This window comes from Myotis myotis, unplaced genomic scaffold (assembly GCF_014108235.1).
Source record: "Myotis myotis isolate mMyoMyo1 unplaced genomic scaffold, mMyoMyo1.p scaffold_m19_p_1, whole genome shotgun sequence".
Taxonomy (NCBI): domain Eukaryota; kingdom Metazoa; phylum Chordata; class Mammalia; order Chiroptera; family Vespertilionidae; genus Myotis; species Myotis myotis.
Window position 1 is genome coordinate 136,127,882 of NW_023416313.1, and position 16,098 is coordinate 136,143,979.

The 16,098-nt window shown below is 35.8% G+C and overlaps 1 protein-coding gene across 12 annotated transcripts in view; it reads left to right on the top strand.

The window, feature by feature from the left end:
* RALGAPA1 (Ral GTPase activating protein catalytic subunit alpha 1) overlaps window positions 1-16,098 on the top strand; it is a 277,152-nt gene that overhangs the window by 82,206 nt on the left and 178,848 nt on the right. For all 12 annotated transcript variants that reach the window (XR_004974555.1, XM_036353129.1, XM_036353109.1 and 9 more), the window contains exons 13-16: window positions 2,359-2,507; window positions 6,021-6,150; window positions 7,821-8,058; window positions 9,418-9,579. Coding sequence is in view for 11 of the 12 variants with exons in the window: in XM_036353129.1 (XP_036209022.1) it covers window positions 2,359-2,507; window positions 6,021-6,150; window positions 7,821-8,058; window positions 9,418-9,579 (679 nt within the window). In the remaining variant the exon portion in view is untranslated. The remainder of the gene's footprint in view (window positions 1-2,358; window positions 2,508-6,020; window positions 6,151-7,820; window positions 8,059-9,417; window positions 9,580-16,098) is intronic.

A 16,098-nucleotide genomic window follows, 5' to 3' on the forward strand; every position in this document is an offset into this window, starting at 1 on the left:
TATTCATATTTATATTCATTCTCTGCTCCTCGCTCCACCACTTCCTTTTGAATGAGTGGCATCCTTTAGGACAATGAGATGATAGTGAGTACCTTTGTCTTGTTTTTGGCTTTTGGCAGTATTTCTCAGGTTCAGTTGCTGTTATAGCATTTGTTATATTTTTGATAAGTACTCTTTTTCAAATTAAGGAATTATACATTTTTTCCTAGTTTGCTAAAATGAAGTATTTTATTTTAATAATAAGTGCTGAATGGTTTTTCTGAATACATTGTGATGATCATACTTTTTTTTTGCCATTTAACTCTATTGATAGAGTATATTAACAGGCTTTTCTGATGTCAAGACATCCTATCATTTCTGGGGTAAATACTAGTTGGTCATAAAGTTTTATATTTTGCTCAATTTGAATTGCTACTATTTTTTTTCGGTCATATGTTCATAAGTGATATTGGTCTTTTATTTACTTTCCTTATATAGTCTTTTTTTGTTTTGGGTAATAGGATTATAGTTTTATAAAAATAAGTTGGGTGGTTTTTCTTCATCCTTGTCTCTCAAACAGCTTGTGTAAAATAGGGATCATCTTTCATGAAGGTTAGGCAAAACTTTACCTGTAAAGCTTTCCTAGCCTGGTGTTCAGAGATGGGTCAGGGAGATCTTGATTACCAGTTCACTTTCATTCATGGTTTCAATGCATATATCTTTTTTATTCATGAGTCACTTTTGGCAATTTATGTTTGTCCACAAAATAATTTATTTTGCCCTGGCCAGTGTGGCTCAGTTGAGAGTTGTCCCATGCACCTAAAGTCACTAGTTTGATTCTTAGTCAGGAAACATACCCAGGTTGTGGGTTTGATCCCCCGTTGGAGTTCAGGAGGCAAGTGATTGATGTTTCTCCCTAACATCAATGTTTCTCTCTCTCTCCATCTCCCTTTGTCTCTCTCTAAAAATCAGTAAAAATATATTTTTAAAAAGCATTAAATTTTCAATTATTAGCATAAAGTTATCCAATGAATTATCATCATTTTAAAATTCTCTTCTGGATATATAGTTGTATCCTTATTTTATTTCTAATGTTTTTTTGTACCTCTCTTGCATTTCTTGGTCAGTGTTGCTAAGCTTACAGTCAGCTTTTTTGTATTTTAACTATTTTAAAGTTAGCTTAATATGCTTTTCTCACATGATTTTACAACGTATTTTGTCATACAATTTATCCAGGGGATTTAAATCAGAATTATGAATGTAAAAGATGTAAATGTCCTAGGTTTATAATGGATGCAATGTTCTCTTTTGCAAAGTGTCCTTGAGTGCCTTTGCCACATACCTGTTACCATTATAATTTTGTCCTCAATAAAAAAGTATAATTAATGATTTGATTGTAATGAATTTAATTGAAGATACATATTGATGGATCCTAATTAGTAGCACTATAATATATAGCCTGTTTATACAGTCTGTTTATTATCAAAAGAGATGTATAGACATTGCCAATAAACATGTAAAAAGAGGAAAGATGGTTTTGAACACCTCATTCAGAAAACTCTTGATTTGGGTATCATTTTTATTGTAAATTATTTGTATTTTTTTATTGTTCCTTTCATTTTATGACAGCAATAGCATTATTATGTGAAAGCTCTCAGTTTTAAAAAATGCTGTTTTTTACTTACTTGGAGCATGCCTAACAGTAATTTAAAATTTGTCTAGATAAACATAAAATACACAGATTTAATATTTCAGGGTATCAAGCTTGTGGTAGAAGTAGAATTATATGTAACTAGAGGCCCGGTGCATGAAATTTGTGCACTGAGGGGCTGTGTCCCTCAGCCCAGCCTGCACCCTTTCCAATCTGGGACATCCCTCTCACAATCTAGGACTGCTGGCTCCCAACTGCTTGCCTGCCTGATTGCCCCTAACCGCTTCTGCCTGCCAGCCTGATCACCCCCTAACTGCTTCCCTGCCGGCCCGATTTCCTCCAACTGTCCTCCCCTGCCAGCCCGGTCGCCTTTAATTGCCCTCCCCAGCAGGCCTGGTCCTCCCCAGCTGCTTTCCCCTGCCAGCTCAGTCACCCCTAACTGCCCTCTCCTGCTGGCCTGTTCACCCGTAACTGCCCTCCCCTGCTAGCCTGCTCGTTCACAACTGCCCTCCCCTGCTGGCCATCTTGTGACCACATGGGGGTGGCCATCTTTTGAGAGGGCGTGACAGTCAATTTGCATATTACCTCTTTATTGTATAGGGTTAATCTATTGTTTTATGCTTTTAAATTTATTATTACCATAGTCAGCATATAAGGTGTTTTTTTTTCTTTGAATAAGAAATTTGTCATTGAAATTCTATAATGAATGGCTATTTCTTTTGTCTTAGGTGTTTATTATAAACTCATCAAATATATTTCTTCTTGAACCTGCAAATGAAATAAAAAGTCTTTTGGATGAGCACACAGATATGTGTAAACGTATTCTTAACATTTATCGGTTCATGGTTGTGCAAGTATCAATGGACAAAAAGACTTGGTAAGAATATTTATTCTTTATGTTTTTTATATTGTGTGTATGGGTATAGTAGTTTTTAGAGAACAGTGTCTGTGAACAGGGCTTGTTACAATGTTTTATAGGCTTCTATTGAATAAATGAATATAATATTTTATATAACTATGACGACAACAATAGTCTCCTTCACTTTATCTCAACATCTTTTTAAGAAAATCTTAAAAAAATGTTTTTATTGATTTCAGAGAGAGAAAGGGAAAGGGACAAAGAGATAGAAACATCAATGATGAAAGAGAATCATTGATTCGCTGCCTCCTGCATGCCTCCTACTAGAAATCAAGCCCACAACCTGTGCATGTGCCCTGACTGGAAATAAAACTGTGACCTCCTCGTTCATGGGTTGACACCCAATCACTGAGCCACACTAGCCGGGCTATCTCAACGTCTTTGTTCAAACTTCCAAAAGCCCCGTGGCTTATTTTTCTAAAGTGAGCATATGCTAACCTCCTGTGTCCCCAGCATTGAATGCATGTATGCGTGTGTGAATGAATGAATAAGTAAATATGGAATGTATGAATGCCTGATTCCTCAGCCTAGCATTTAAGGCCATGTACACTCAGGCCCTTGCTTACTTTCCAGCCCTTTCTCAAACCTAAATGTCTTACAGGGTGGGATTCTGCCTCCAGCTTTATCAAATTTCCTGAGCACATCTGAACTTTCCTTTACAATGTCTAATTCCTGCCATTTTTTTTTGTTATTGTTAGCTGTCCTTAGTTTCACCTTCATTTTTCCACATATCTTTGTACTTTTTCCTTTCTTCCTTTAATTCTGTATTTGTACCTCTGTTATAGTTGTCAAATTGTCTTAATCCCTAAATTACTTGTATCAATTTCTGTTTATTTCACTGAATTGAGAGGCCCTAAAAGGTATATACTGGTTGTTTTGTTTCTATATTTCCTACATTTCTTAGTATAGTACCTTAGCTAGTATTGGTACTTTATAAAGATTTGTTTAATTGAATGGAAAAAAAATAGGCCTTTGGGGGAGATGAGAAGAGCTGTTCTTCTGTTTTTATAAAAATGGCACATGTTCATTATGAAATTCAAAGAAAAGTTTGAAAAAGAAAATAAAAGATGGCCAAAAGTTCTCTCACCAAACCACACACACAATTACATAGTATTATGCCATATATGTGTATCATAATTTTCGTAACCAGTCACCTATTGATGGATATGTAGTTATTACATTTTGTTGTTGGAGGAGGGGAGGACGGTCAACATCCTTTTACATATAATTTTTCTCCATGACTCATTCTTAAAGAATGGAAGTTCTTATTCAAAGAACATGCTTAATTTATATTTTGCTGTATGGAAAAATGGCTTTATTTTGAAAAAATCTTTATTAAAAGTATTAATATAATTGTATTTATAAGTAGTTATTGTTAACTTATTTAGAGCACTTTTTTGTGCCAAGTATTTTTTCAAGCATTTTACGTGTATTTTCTTAATCCTGATAGCATCCTATGAGGTTGATGATATCTATTTTTTATGATTCTTAGGCACAAGAGATTGAGTAATTTATCCTTGTTCACACAGCTGAGCTTTGAACTGTGGTCCTTCTGACTTCAGAGCCCTAGTTATTATTTGCCAGTAACTAAAATACTTTGAATAATTATTTTGTTAGTTTGCCCTTTTTTACCTTTTAAATGCTTTGATCAGTGCTGTGGAGCCAGGTTAAAGAGGGTCTTGTTTTAAAATTGGAACATAATTTTAGAATTCTTTTCATAAATGTTATCAATTCCTTTAAGTAAAAGCATAATGAAAGATTACCCACATATTTTTATTAAGTTTACAAGTCTTTATGAATTAAAATCATTATTATTGTATCATAAAGTGAAAGGTTATCTAATACATGAGTGAGTTAAGGTTTGACCACAAATCAGATAAGATTTATTTGGAAATCTATACTTTATTGCATATGCAGTTTACTTCAAATCGCTTTTCATAAAGCTAACCTAGAAGCCTAGGATTACAAATGTGGCATCTTTGATTTTTATTTTATGAATGATTCTGTGCATTCATTTGTTAATAAATTCAGGATAGTTTTCATTGAGTGATACTTTTCTATTTTATTTTGTCCTCACTTTCCAGAATAACCATGACATCTAAATATGGAATCTGTTGCTGCTTCTGCTGTATTTTTTCTCACATGAACTGCTCCATGTGTTGCTATGTCTAAAATGGGCTAGCAAATAAAGCCAAAGAGGAGGGGCTGTGATAGGAACTTAGCCTGTTAGCCTCACTATACATCCAACTGTAATTCCCTTCTCAGCCTCTTTTTCACATATGGTTGAATTATTAGGTGCAAATATGGTAGTTTTGTGGTCTTCATAATAAACATAAAGGAGAAAGAGGAAAGGTGAAGGTATTATTAGGATGGCTTGGTTTGCAATACACAAAGAACATAAAGGGTTAAAAAATGGCCAGCCCAGTGGTTGAGTGTCAACCTATGGACCTCCAACCTATGGACCTCCAACCTACGGACCAGGAGGTCACGATTCAATTCCCAGTCAGGGCACATGCCCGGGTTGCAGGTCCAATCCCCAATGTGGGGCGTGCAGGAGGCAGCCAATCAATGATTCTCTCTCATCATTGGTGTTTCTCTCTCTCTTTCCCTCTTCCTCTCCCTTCCTTTTTGAAATCAATAAAAATGTATATTTTTTAAATGGCCAAACTTAAAAGATTGGAAGAGGCAATAGAGTGATTGATGGTCCTTGATTACTTGTGAGGCTCATAGTAATTTATTAATCTTAAAATATCATGTAGTGTTTCTTTTTTAATTGAATTTATTGTTATGACATTGGTTAATAAAATCATGTAGTTTTTTTTTTTTTTAATACTTTTTATTGATTTCTTAAAGAGAGGAAGGGAGAGGGATAGAGAGTTAGAAACATGGATGAGAGAGAAACATCAATCAGCTGCCTCCTGCACACCCCCTACTGGGGATGTGCCTGCAACCAAGGTACATGCCCTTGACTGGAATCAAACCTGGGACCTTTCAGTCCGCAGGCCTACGCTCCACTGAGCCAAACCGGTTAGGGCAAAATCATGTAGTTTTTTAAATTGAGCCTCTTTCAATTCTAGATATGTGGTGGTTCTCCCTATTGTAAAGATGGATCAAGGTAGAACTATATTATATAGTTGAATGAGTGTTCTTCAAACAGTTTCCTAAGCATGCTACTTAATTTGTGGGGTGTAGAATGGGAACAGTCTCACCACTTTCACCCCAAATTTTCAGCTTTTGCATAAATATTTATTTGATGAGAGGGTATTGTGGCTGAAAAATTAAAATGATATAGATTTATAAAGGAGAATTTAAAATTTTAATATTTCAGAATTCTAAAATTTTGGAAGATATTTGCTATTTGAGTTATTTAAAGATAATATCATTTTTAAAGCAAATAATAATTTGAAAGTTACTCATTAATCAAAAGCAAACATATGCAAGAAGGAAACTAATTAATTTTTTTACTTTAAGGGAACAGATGCTGCTTGTGTTGCTCAGAGTCACAGAGTCTGTACTGAAGATGCCATCACAAGCTTTTCTACAGTTCCAGGGGAAAAAAAATATGACCTTGGCAGGTCGACTTGCAGGACCACTTTTTCAGGCAATAAAAATAAATAAATAAATAGATAGTTAAATAGAAGGATAGATATGTATTTTTTTAAGATTTACTGAGCTCTCTATTTGTTACCTGGGGGGGGGGGGGGAGGGGGAGCTTTAAATCGGAGGTCATTTTATATTAAAGTATCTTTTGTAAAGCTAAATTAAAAATTGCTTTTTTAAATATGCTATTTGCCATATGTACAAATTCATAATCTATAAAAGTGGAGGAAATACCGAGTCTGAGAAAAAAGGGTTAACCCAGGCTGATGATATTTACTTTATCTTTTTTGTAGCATACTTGTATAATTGCAAAAAGCTGCTGGAGGGCTTCATGAGTAATAGTAGCCTGATTGTTTGCTTTATGACTTTCCAAGTCTTGGGTCCTGTTGGAGAGCCAAAACTTTCTTTTATATTGTTCCACAGTACTGAAAAGTAGTAAATAATCAAGATTTTTACTTATGCTGTTCCATAAGACTTTTTTCTCTTCACTTCTTTATTTGAAGTATCAGGGATAGTTTGATTTTATAGGAATATATACATCATGTTTTCCAACCTGAGGATAAAATACTGACTTTGAATGTATTGTGAATTTTTTTGGAAAATAGAAAGCAAAATATTTTCCTAATATGACACATTGAATACAAATATATTGGTAAAAATAGTTCTTAATGTCAAAATCTGAGATCTAATTCTTGACCATAAGTATAACCATTCAAATTAATTTATTTTCAAATATGCTAGTTTACCTAAAATTCTATGCTGCTAGTGAAAAATCCTTTGAAACCAGCTATATTTATTATCTGAACTCCTCTTGACTTCATTAGCCTTTATTCTTTCTCTCTTTAATTTCCCCATTGTTAGAACTAACCCAATGGTGGGAGCTATAGGAAGATAAAATTTTACCTTGCTATGTGGAATAACTTTTTTGTAATCTGAACATTTAAAGATAGAATGGAGGCTCACTAGTTATTAATCTTCTGTACTATAAACTCGGCTCATTTTCATCTTTACACTTAATGTGTAAATTTAATTTCTTAATAAAATTTTTAGAGTTCAGCTTTTGAAAAACTATTTTTTGACTTATTTCTTTAATAGGTTATATCTGCAGTATCAGTATAGTTTTTTACTATGATTGGATTTATTACAGAACACTTAATTCCTCTGGTATCTTTACAATGAAGTTTAATTTTATTCTTCAGTTTACATATTATTTTTCAAAAATACATTCACTAAGTTAAGTACATTTCTAATTTTTATTTTTAGAATGTTCAAGTTTTATAGTTAGTGATTTCTACCTTTAATTTGAGGGTGTAGTGTTGTGTGTTTTTTTTTTTAGTTCAGTAACCACTAACTACTCAGTAATTTCAACGGTTAATAGTGTGGGGAAGATTTTATATCTTTATAAAAAGCATTTATTTAATATTAGTGTAAAAGAGCAACTTTAAGGAGATTTCTCTTCAGTTTTGGCACCTTGTCTTAATTGCTAGAATATTGAGAGTTGGGAATTCTTGAACTGAAATATATAGTAGATACTAATGATTGCATGAATTACTATGTACCAAGAAAAGGTCATGGATATTATTCTACTTGTTTTTAAGTAATTTTAAAATAATTGAATATATATGAGTTTGAATATGTTTCATTTTTATTTCTGATTATTTGTTTTTATAGACTCTTATAGTTGCCTGGATCAAAGCAAATCTAAATGTGTACATATCCCGAGAACTTTGGGATGATTTACTCTCAGTCTTGTCATCATTGACCTATTGGGAAGAATTAGCCACTGAATGGTCACTGACTATGGAGACACTAACTAAAGTTTTAGCTAGAAATTTATATAGTTTGGATCTCGGTGATTTACCATTGGATAAGCTGAGTGAACAGAAGCAAAAAAAGCATAAAGGGAAAGGTAAGAGTTGTTCACAGAGATGTTCCATATAAATTTGTTTAAATAATTTGGTCTCCTCAGGGGGAGGGCTGAGTTTAAAAGTCATGTTTTCTCTTCATATTCCCTTCTTCATTTATCCTGAAGGTTGAAGAATCTTAAAATCAGTAATAATGTTGATATGGGGCAAAGTGTTCTGTACATAAAGAGTTATAGATAAGTCAGAATCTTAAGTATTTTATTTTTAATAGTTAGCCAAAATTGAAATGTATCAAACACTTTCTTTATCATACATAAATTTTTGTTGGATGATGGTTTTATGTTTTTCTACTTAAAAATAATTATTTGAAAATTATTTTGAAAACGTTTTCTTAGTTTTTAACTAAAAGCAAACACTCTACATGTGGACTGCATATCTCCCTAATATTTAAAAGGGATAGAGGGACAGTAACAGTGATTATGTCACTAATACATGTTTTTATGATCCTTGGTTTGTTAGTACTTTCCATTCTTAATAGTTTCTAACTAGAGATTATATCTGAGTCACATTTCACACTTAACACTAGATGGTAAATATGTGACCAAACTACTTTTTCCAGGACTATTTCCCAAGTAACTATTATTGACAGGTAGATATTTAGTAACTTCCACATCAGGATGGTTTTTGGTTAGCTCATTTCCTATTCTTTTGGCTTATCCAGATGTTTCATTTCTATTATGAGTCAATTGGGTGGCAGAGAATTTATAATAGTCATTGTCGATGGAATATTTTAAAAACTCTGCATCTGTTTTAGAATATGATTTCTACATAAAATAAGTTCAGTAAAGCCTTACAGTACACAAGCATTTTATCTTGTTATTTTATAATATACTAGAGGCCTGTGCACCGGTGGGGTCCCTCGGCCTAGCCTGCAGGGATCAGGCCGAAACTGGCTCTCCGACATCCCCCAAGGGGTCCTGGATTGCGAGAGGGTGCAGGCCAGGGCGAAGGACCCCACTGGTGCATGATTTGGGCCGGGGAGGGACCGCGGAGGGCTCCAGGGCGTGTCTGGCTTGTCTAGCCCAGTCCCGATAGGGCTGATTGGGGCTGGCTGACCAGGGAAGGACCGTGGGAGGTTGACCAGCCGGGGAGGGGCCTCGGGAGGGCCCCAGAGTGTGTCCAGCCCTTCTCACCAAGTCCCAATTGGCCGGACCCCAGCAGCAAGCTTACCTATTGGTCGGAGCGTCGGCCCCCTGGTGGTCAGTGCATGTCATAGCTACCAGTCGAACTGTCACTTAGATATATATATTATGAATAAATCTAAGAATCTGAGGTTAGGTGGCACATATAATCTGAAAAGATTATTGATCAGATATATTAAGATTGCAAATCTACATTTCTAGGAGTTGGACATGAATTTCAGAAAGTTTCAGTTGATAAGTCATTTTCTAGAGGATGGAGTCGTGATCAGCCTGGCCAAGCTCCAATGAGACAGAGAAGTGCAACAACCACTGGTTCCCCAGGAACTGAAAAGGCGAGGAGTATAGTACGACAAAAAACTGTTGGTATGTACTCCTTAAAATCATGAGAAATGTACAGGGGAATTCATTTATAATCCTTGGTAACAATGTATCTAAATGCATTTTTCTCACCAGTTGATTTTTTTTGTTAAATGAAACACTTCTAAAGCAAAACCATTTTTTTTTAGTAGTACTCAAAAAGAGTCCAATGACATGCTGTGTTATTACTTTATGGTATTAAGATTTATCTTACATTATGTTTTTGTAGTTTATTTTACTGTACTGTCAATAATTCCAAACTATTATTTTACAGAGTTGAAATAGCATTGATTCACTTTCCAGAACTCATGCATTAACTGGTATAGTTTCTACTAAGGGAATATACTCACAAACATGGAAAACTTTCAATACTACAATTACATATTTAGATTGGCTTCAGACTTTCCGTAAGGAATACATGCTCTCTACCTGCAGACAGCTGAGTCCAAGGTGGAGTCTACTGCTAGGTTCCTTGCTGCTTTTAACAGACATGGAAAACATTTCTGTAATCTTGGGAATAGCAACAAAGTAACAGTGATGGGAAGATTTTCTGGATGGAGGATCACTCAGGATACTATAGATTTAGCTCCATTTTATTCCTTTTCCTCTCAGAGATTTTTAACTTGGTTTGAATTGTATGAGTGCTATAAGGAAAAGCAAAAGGGCTGCATTCTGATCTCTTTTTTTACTCTTCTTTCATTACTAGATAGCTAGATAACCTTAGAAAATTTACTGAACTTTCTAGACTTTACTTATTTCATCTGTGTAGTGCCTGAAACAAAATTGCTTGTAGTTACTTCAGGCTTTACAATCTACGATTCTATGGAAGGAGAATTTTCTGTAGGAATGTATCTATACTTAATGGTAACCATTGGAAAACACTATTAATTTAAAAGAAACTTGAAACCATTGTTGTAAGGATATGTCATTATAAAATGATGGGTTCTCAAGTGTTAAGAATTACATTCTAAATGAAGAAACAAAACTAGAAAGAGAATATAGAAATTAAACATTTAAAAGACTTAAAAATAATGGTCTTTTATTTATTTTATTTTTAATTTCAGGGAGAGGGAGAGAGAGATGGAAACATCAATGATGAGAGATAATCACTTCCTGTACGCCCCCTACTGGGGATCAAGCCTGCAACCTGAGCATGTGCCCTGACCTGAATCAAATCATGACCTCCTTGTTCATGGGTTGACACTCAATCACTGAGCCACACTGGCCAGGCAAAATCATGGTCTTTAAAATCTTGAATATCTTTAGAATTCTTCATGTATTTTTTATAGAAGTAGTTTATGCTTAGTGTGGGGAGTAAAAGTTTAAATGTAAAGACTCTTTAGCTCTCAAATTAGAAGTAATCATTAACATGTCAGTATATCTCTAATTTTTAAAAGACATATTATATATATGAGTAATATTCGTCTTTAAATCATACCTGTTAATTGAAGAAACCTATGAAGTAAAAAGTTAAAGCATTAAAAATTTTGGTAATAAAGGTACCTGCTAAAGGTAGAAAATATTAAAAGAAGCAGCAAATTAAATTAAGATATTCTTTGGGCATATATTTTCTTTAGTTTTTAAAATTAAGATTTTGTGTTCTTTTTTTTTTATATATATATATATATTTTATTGATTTTTTTACACAGAGGAAGGGAGAGAGATAGAGAGTTAGAAACATCGATGAGAGAGAAACATCGATCAGCTGCCTCCTGCACATCTCCTACTGGGGATATGCCCGCAACCCAGGTACATGCCCTTGACCGGAATCGAACCTGGGACCTTTCAGTCCGCAGGCCGACGCTCTATCCACTGAGCCAAACCGGTTTCGGCAAGATTTTGTGTTCTTAATGAACTTAGTTAAAAATTCAAACTATGTAAGTATATACATTCTGGTCTTTCCCTCATTACTACTCCTCACCTTCCCACTTCATTTCATTAGAGACAACCACTATTCTCAGTTTCTTGAGCATGCTGCTAAAGATATTTTCTACATATAGCCTGTGTATATAGTACAATATACACACTGTTGTGAACTATGGCTTTTTAGACATTTCAAACGAAAAAAGTATTTTTAAGTACTCATTATGGAAGCACTGTTCTAAGCATTGAGGCTTTTGGAAGGAACAACGCTAATTCCACTGAAGCTGACAGTTGTAGTGTTGGGGAGACATATAAAAAATAGATAAAACAGTAAAAATTGCAGGAAGTAGAGCTGTGAAGTAAAGTAGAATAAGGGACAAGAGAGTATAGGATGTAAAATGTGACTGTTTTAGATAGGAAAGTCAGTGAAGGCCTATCTATCTAATCATATGATTTAAGACCAGAGACCACAATAAAGTGAGTATGGGGTAAGAAAGGAAGAGAGTGCTAGGAAGTGAAGTCAAGCTATAATGATACATTTTAAAGATTATTGTATATCAGAAATTGTTGAATTTCTTACATTATATTTCATTACATGGAAGTACCATATCCTGAAGATGAACATTTAATTTTCAATTTTGTGCTATTAAAATGGTACAGAATACAGTTATGTATACCTACATACTTGATACATATATGCAGATATATCTATAGGTTTAATCTGTAGGATTTAAAAATAAATTGCCCTTAAAACAATGTAATACCACCACATGCCTATTAGAATGGCTAAAATCCAGAACACTGACAACAGCAAGTGCTGATAAAGTGGTGGAGCAATAGTAACTATCAGTGTTGGTGGGAATGCAAAATAGTACAGACTCTTTGGAAGGCAGTTTGTTAGTTTTTTAAAAAACTAAACATATTCTTACCATCCTTGATAATTATTCAGGTAGCATGAAGACACGACATCCATACATTCCCCTGCACACAAGTATTTGTAGCAACTTTATTCATAACTAGAGGCCTGGTGCACGAATTCGTGCACGGGTGGGGTCTGGCCAGCCTGCCTTGATCGGGGCCAATCAGGCCGGGCCGACTGCAGGGGAGGGGACGCGGGAGGTTGGCTGGCTGGCCCCGCCCCTGATCCAGGTCGGGGGGCGATCAGGGGTGGGGCCGGCCGGGGGGGGGCAGGTCTGTGAGTGGTTGGTGGGCTGGCCAATAGGGGCTGGGGCTTGGGGGAGGGGCTGCAGGCAGTTGGCTGGCTGGCCCCTCCCCCGATTAGGGTGGGGGGGGCCGGTCTGGGGCGGGACTGGCCAGGGGGAGGGGCCGTGGGCAGTTTGCTTGTCGGCCCTGCCCCCTGGTCGAAATCCCAATTGAACTCCTGGTCAAGGGGACAATTTGCATATTAGCCTTTTATTATATAGGATTATCCAAACTTGAAAACACCAAGATGTTCTTTAGTGGGTGAATAGATTAACAACTGGTACATCCACACACACAGTATTATTTAGAGACCAGAGGCCCAGTGCATGAAATTGGTGCACGTTGTGGCAGGGGGGCGGAGGGGGTCCCTCCCTCAGCCCAGCCTGCACCCTCTTGTAATCTGAGATCCTTCAGTGCATACCCACAGGGGGAGCACTCACCAGCCATGAGCCTGGCTTCTGGCTGAGAGGCACTCCCCCTGAGGAGAGCACACTGACCACCAGGGGGCAGTTCCTACGTTGAGCAGGATCAGGCCAAAACCGATTCTCCAACATCCCCTGAGGGGTCCCGGATTGCGAGAGGGCGCAGGCCAGGCCGAGGGACCCCACCAATGCATTATCGGGGCCAGCGAGGGACTTGGGAGGTTGGCCAGCCGGGGAGGGACCATGGGAGGGCTTTAGGGTGTGTCCAGCCCGTCTCGCTCAGTCTCAATCGGCTGGTCCCCAGCAGTAAGCTAACCTACCGGTCAGAGTGTCTGCCCCCTGGTGGTCAGTGCACATCATAGTGACCAGTTGACTGCCTGCCCCCTAGTGGTCAGTGCGCATCATAGCAAGTGGTTGAGCGGTCTTAGCATATCATTAGCATATTACACATTGACTGGTTAAACAGATGACTGGACACTTAGCATATTAGGCTTTCATTATATAGGATGTGAAGAAATTAGCTATTAAACAATGAAAATATATGGAGGAGTCCCAAATGCTAAATGAAAGAAGCCAATCTGAAATGGCTATCTATGGTTTCAACTATATAACATTGTGAAAGACGGAAAACTAAGGAGACTGTAAAATGGTTACCGGTTATGGGGTAAGGCAGTATTGCAGGGCAAGGAGGAGGGCTGAATAGGTGGGGAGCATAGAATGTTTTTAGAGCAGTGAAATTATTCTGTATGATACTGTAATGGTGTGTATGTGTCATTATAAATTTGTCTAAAACCCATAGAATGCACAACACAAAGAGTGACCCCTGGTATAAGCTATCAGTTTTGGCTCATCAGTTGTAGCAAATATTCCTTGCTGATTAATGCAAGATGTTAATATTTGGGGAACCTGGTGCTGGTGAGAAGAGAATATATTAGAACTCTTTGTACTTGCCACTCAGTTTTTCTGTAAACCCCAATTAATTTAAAAAATATATGATATTCATTAGGAACAGAAAGTGATTTAGACATTTGAAATAATCACAGATTTGCCTTTGAAAATTTTATTTTTAAAAGTCTATCATTCTCTATTTCATAATTGTATGACTTGAATTGGGAGAAATAAATCACATTGGGGATATACTTTACATTTCTCTTTTATGCAATAGTCCTTTAAATAACAAACCTAAATTCCTCTTGTTAAAAGTATCATATTTTGCCTTAGCCAATGTAGCTCAGTTGAGTGTTGTCCTGTGCACCTAAAGGTTGCCTGTTCAATTTCCAGTGAGGGCACAACATTTCCGGGTTGTGGCCTGCATTCCCTATATGGGGCATGCAGGAGGCAGCGGATAAATGTTTCTTACTCTTTCCTTCTCCCACTCTCTCTGAAAATCAATAAAAACTGTATTTTTTAAAAAAAGTATTGTGTTTTTTCTCACGACTGACTTACCTGATAGGGTGGTAAAATATATAACTTTAAAAGACTAATTTAACTTTAAGCAGCTTTGTTTATACTTGTAGCCTAAACTAATCTATGCATTTGATGTCCTTATATTTCATGAGGGCACTAGTGTAGTCTCTGGTGAAATTTATAACATAGTAACTTTGTTATATCCAAACTCTTATTTTATTGATTGCTTTCTAGAGTTTTCAGATTGGAATAATGCTAAGAGGATTTATTTTTCACTTAAAGACAACTTGTCTTCATTTAAAAAAATATTAAACATTCCATAATCCTCTAGCCCTCAGATTTCTCAGGATGGCCTTAATAAGAAATTTTCTGTTATTCATATTGAGTTTAAAATGTAATTAAATTTTTTAAGGTTTTGCTATGCCAGCAAATATTAAAAGGAGGTACAGTGAATTTAGGACTTAATATAGAATATATTCATGAGAAGCAATTTTAAATGTTTGCAGTTATGACTTAGAACCTGGTATTCAACATTTGGAATAACTATATCACTGCTTCTGTTTTCAAATTTTCCTCTTAGTTTATGTTTATTATAGATTTGGGCCTAAATTTGAGGACTTATAGGTATATTTCTTCCAGTGAACACACATGTATACATATTGTGAACTTAATTTCAAATTAGTGAGAAATATGTGTTACATTTTGGAAGTGAGAAAAGGCCAGAGTTGTCTTCCTCCTGTTTATTTTATATGTTTGTATGCTTTTAGTGATCCTTCACATTTGCTGTCTACGTTCTTATGCTGCATGGGAACTCTGGAGTGAAGGTTACAGTTTTTGATAGTGTGGTCCAAAATGAATTTATTAGAGTGGATCTATTTTTCTTATTTATTATTTTTAGAAGGGTGAAGTGAAGATAAGAATCCTTTAAAAATTGGCATGCTTGTAGTTGTGAAAATGTGTTTTTACTTTTTTTAAAAAAAAATACAGTTTTATTGATTTCAGAGAGGAAGGGAGAGGGAGAGATAGAAACATCAATGATGGGAGAGAATCATTGATCACTGCAAAAATGCCAGTAGTTAATTTATTCTAATTTTCTATAGTGGGAGTTGCATGGTTGTGAGGCACTTGCCAGATTTCCAGGTATGCATAAAGACCTGTAGTATAGTAACAAAAGTGTAGTGGTCGGTATTTGAAGAATTCATCCCAGGTCATAACACTGACATACCACTGCAATTATGGAAGAAATTCTAAGGGAAATGCCCCATCTCTTCAAATTGGTGGTGGAAAAGAGGAACAGAAGGAATTATCTAATCCAAGGGAAAAAATAGGAGAAAACATATTATAATTCATTTGTGTAATCAAAAATTTGATTCCGTTTAGTTTTAAAAGAATTATCTCTGCAAATCACATCTGATTATAATTGTAGGTGGTATGTGTTAACAAGCAGCACTTCAAGTTGTGCCTTGTGTGTGTCTTTGCTGTAACAAGTTTTACTGAGTGATTATCTTGAAATCAACAGAACAGTTATTTCAGATTGGATTATAAAATTATTGGTCACTTTCACAAAAACAAGAAGCTAGCAGGAAAATATGAGTAAAGCCAGATTCTAACATTTTGTATATATGTTCCA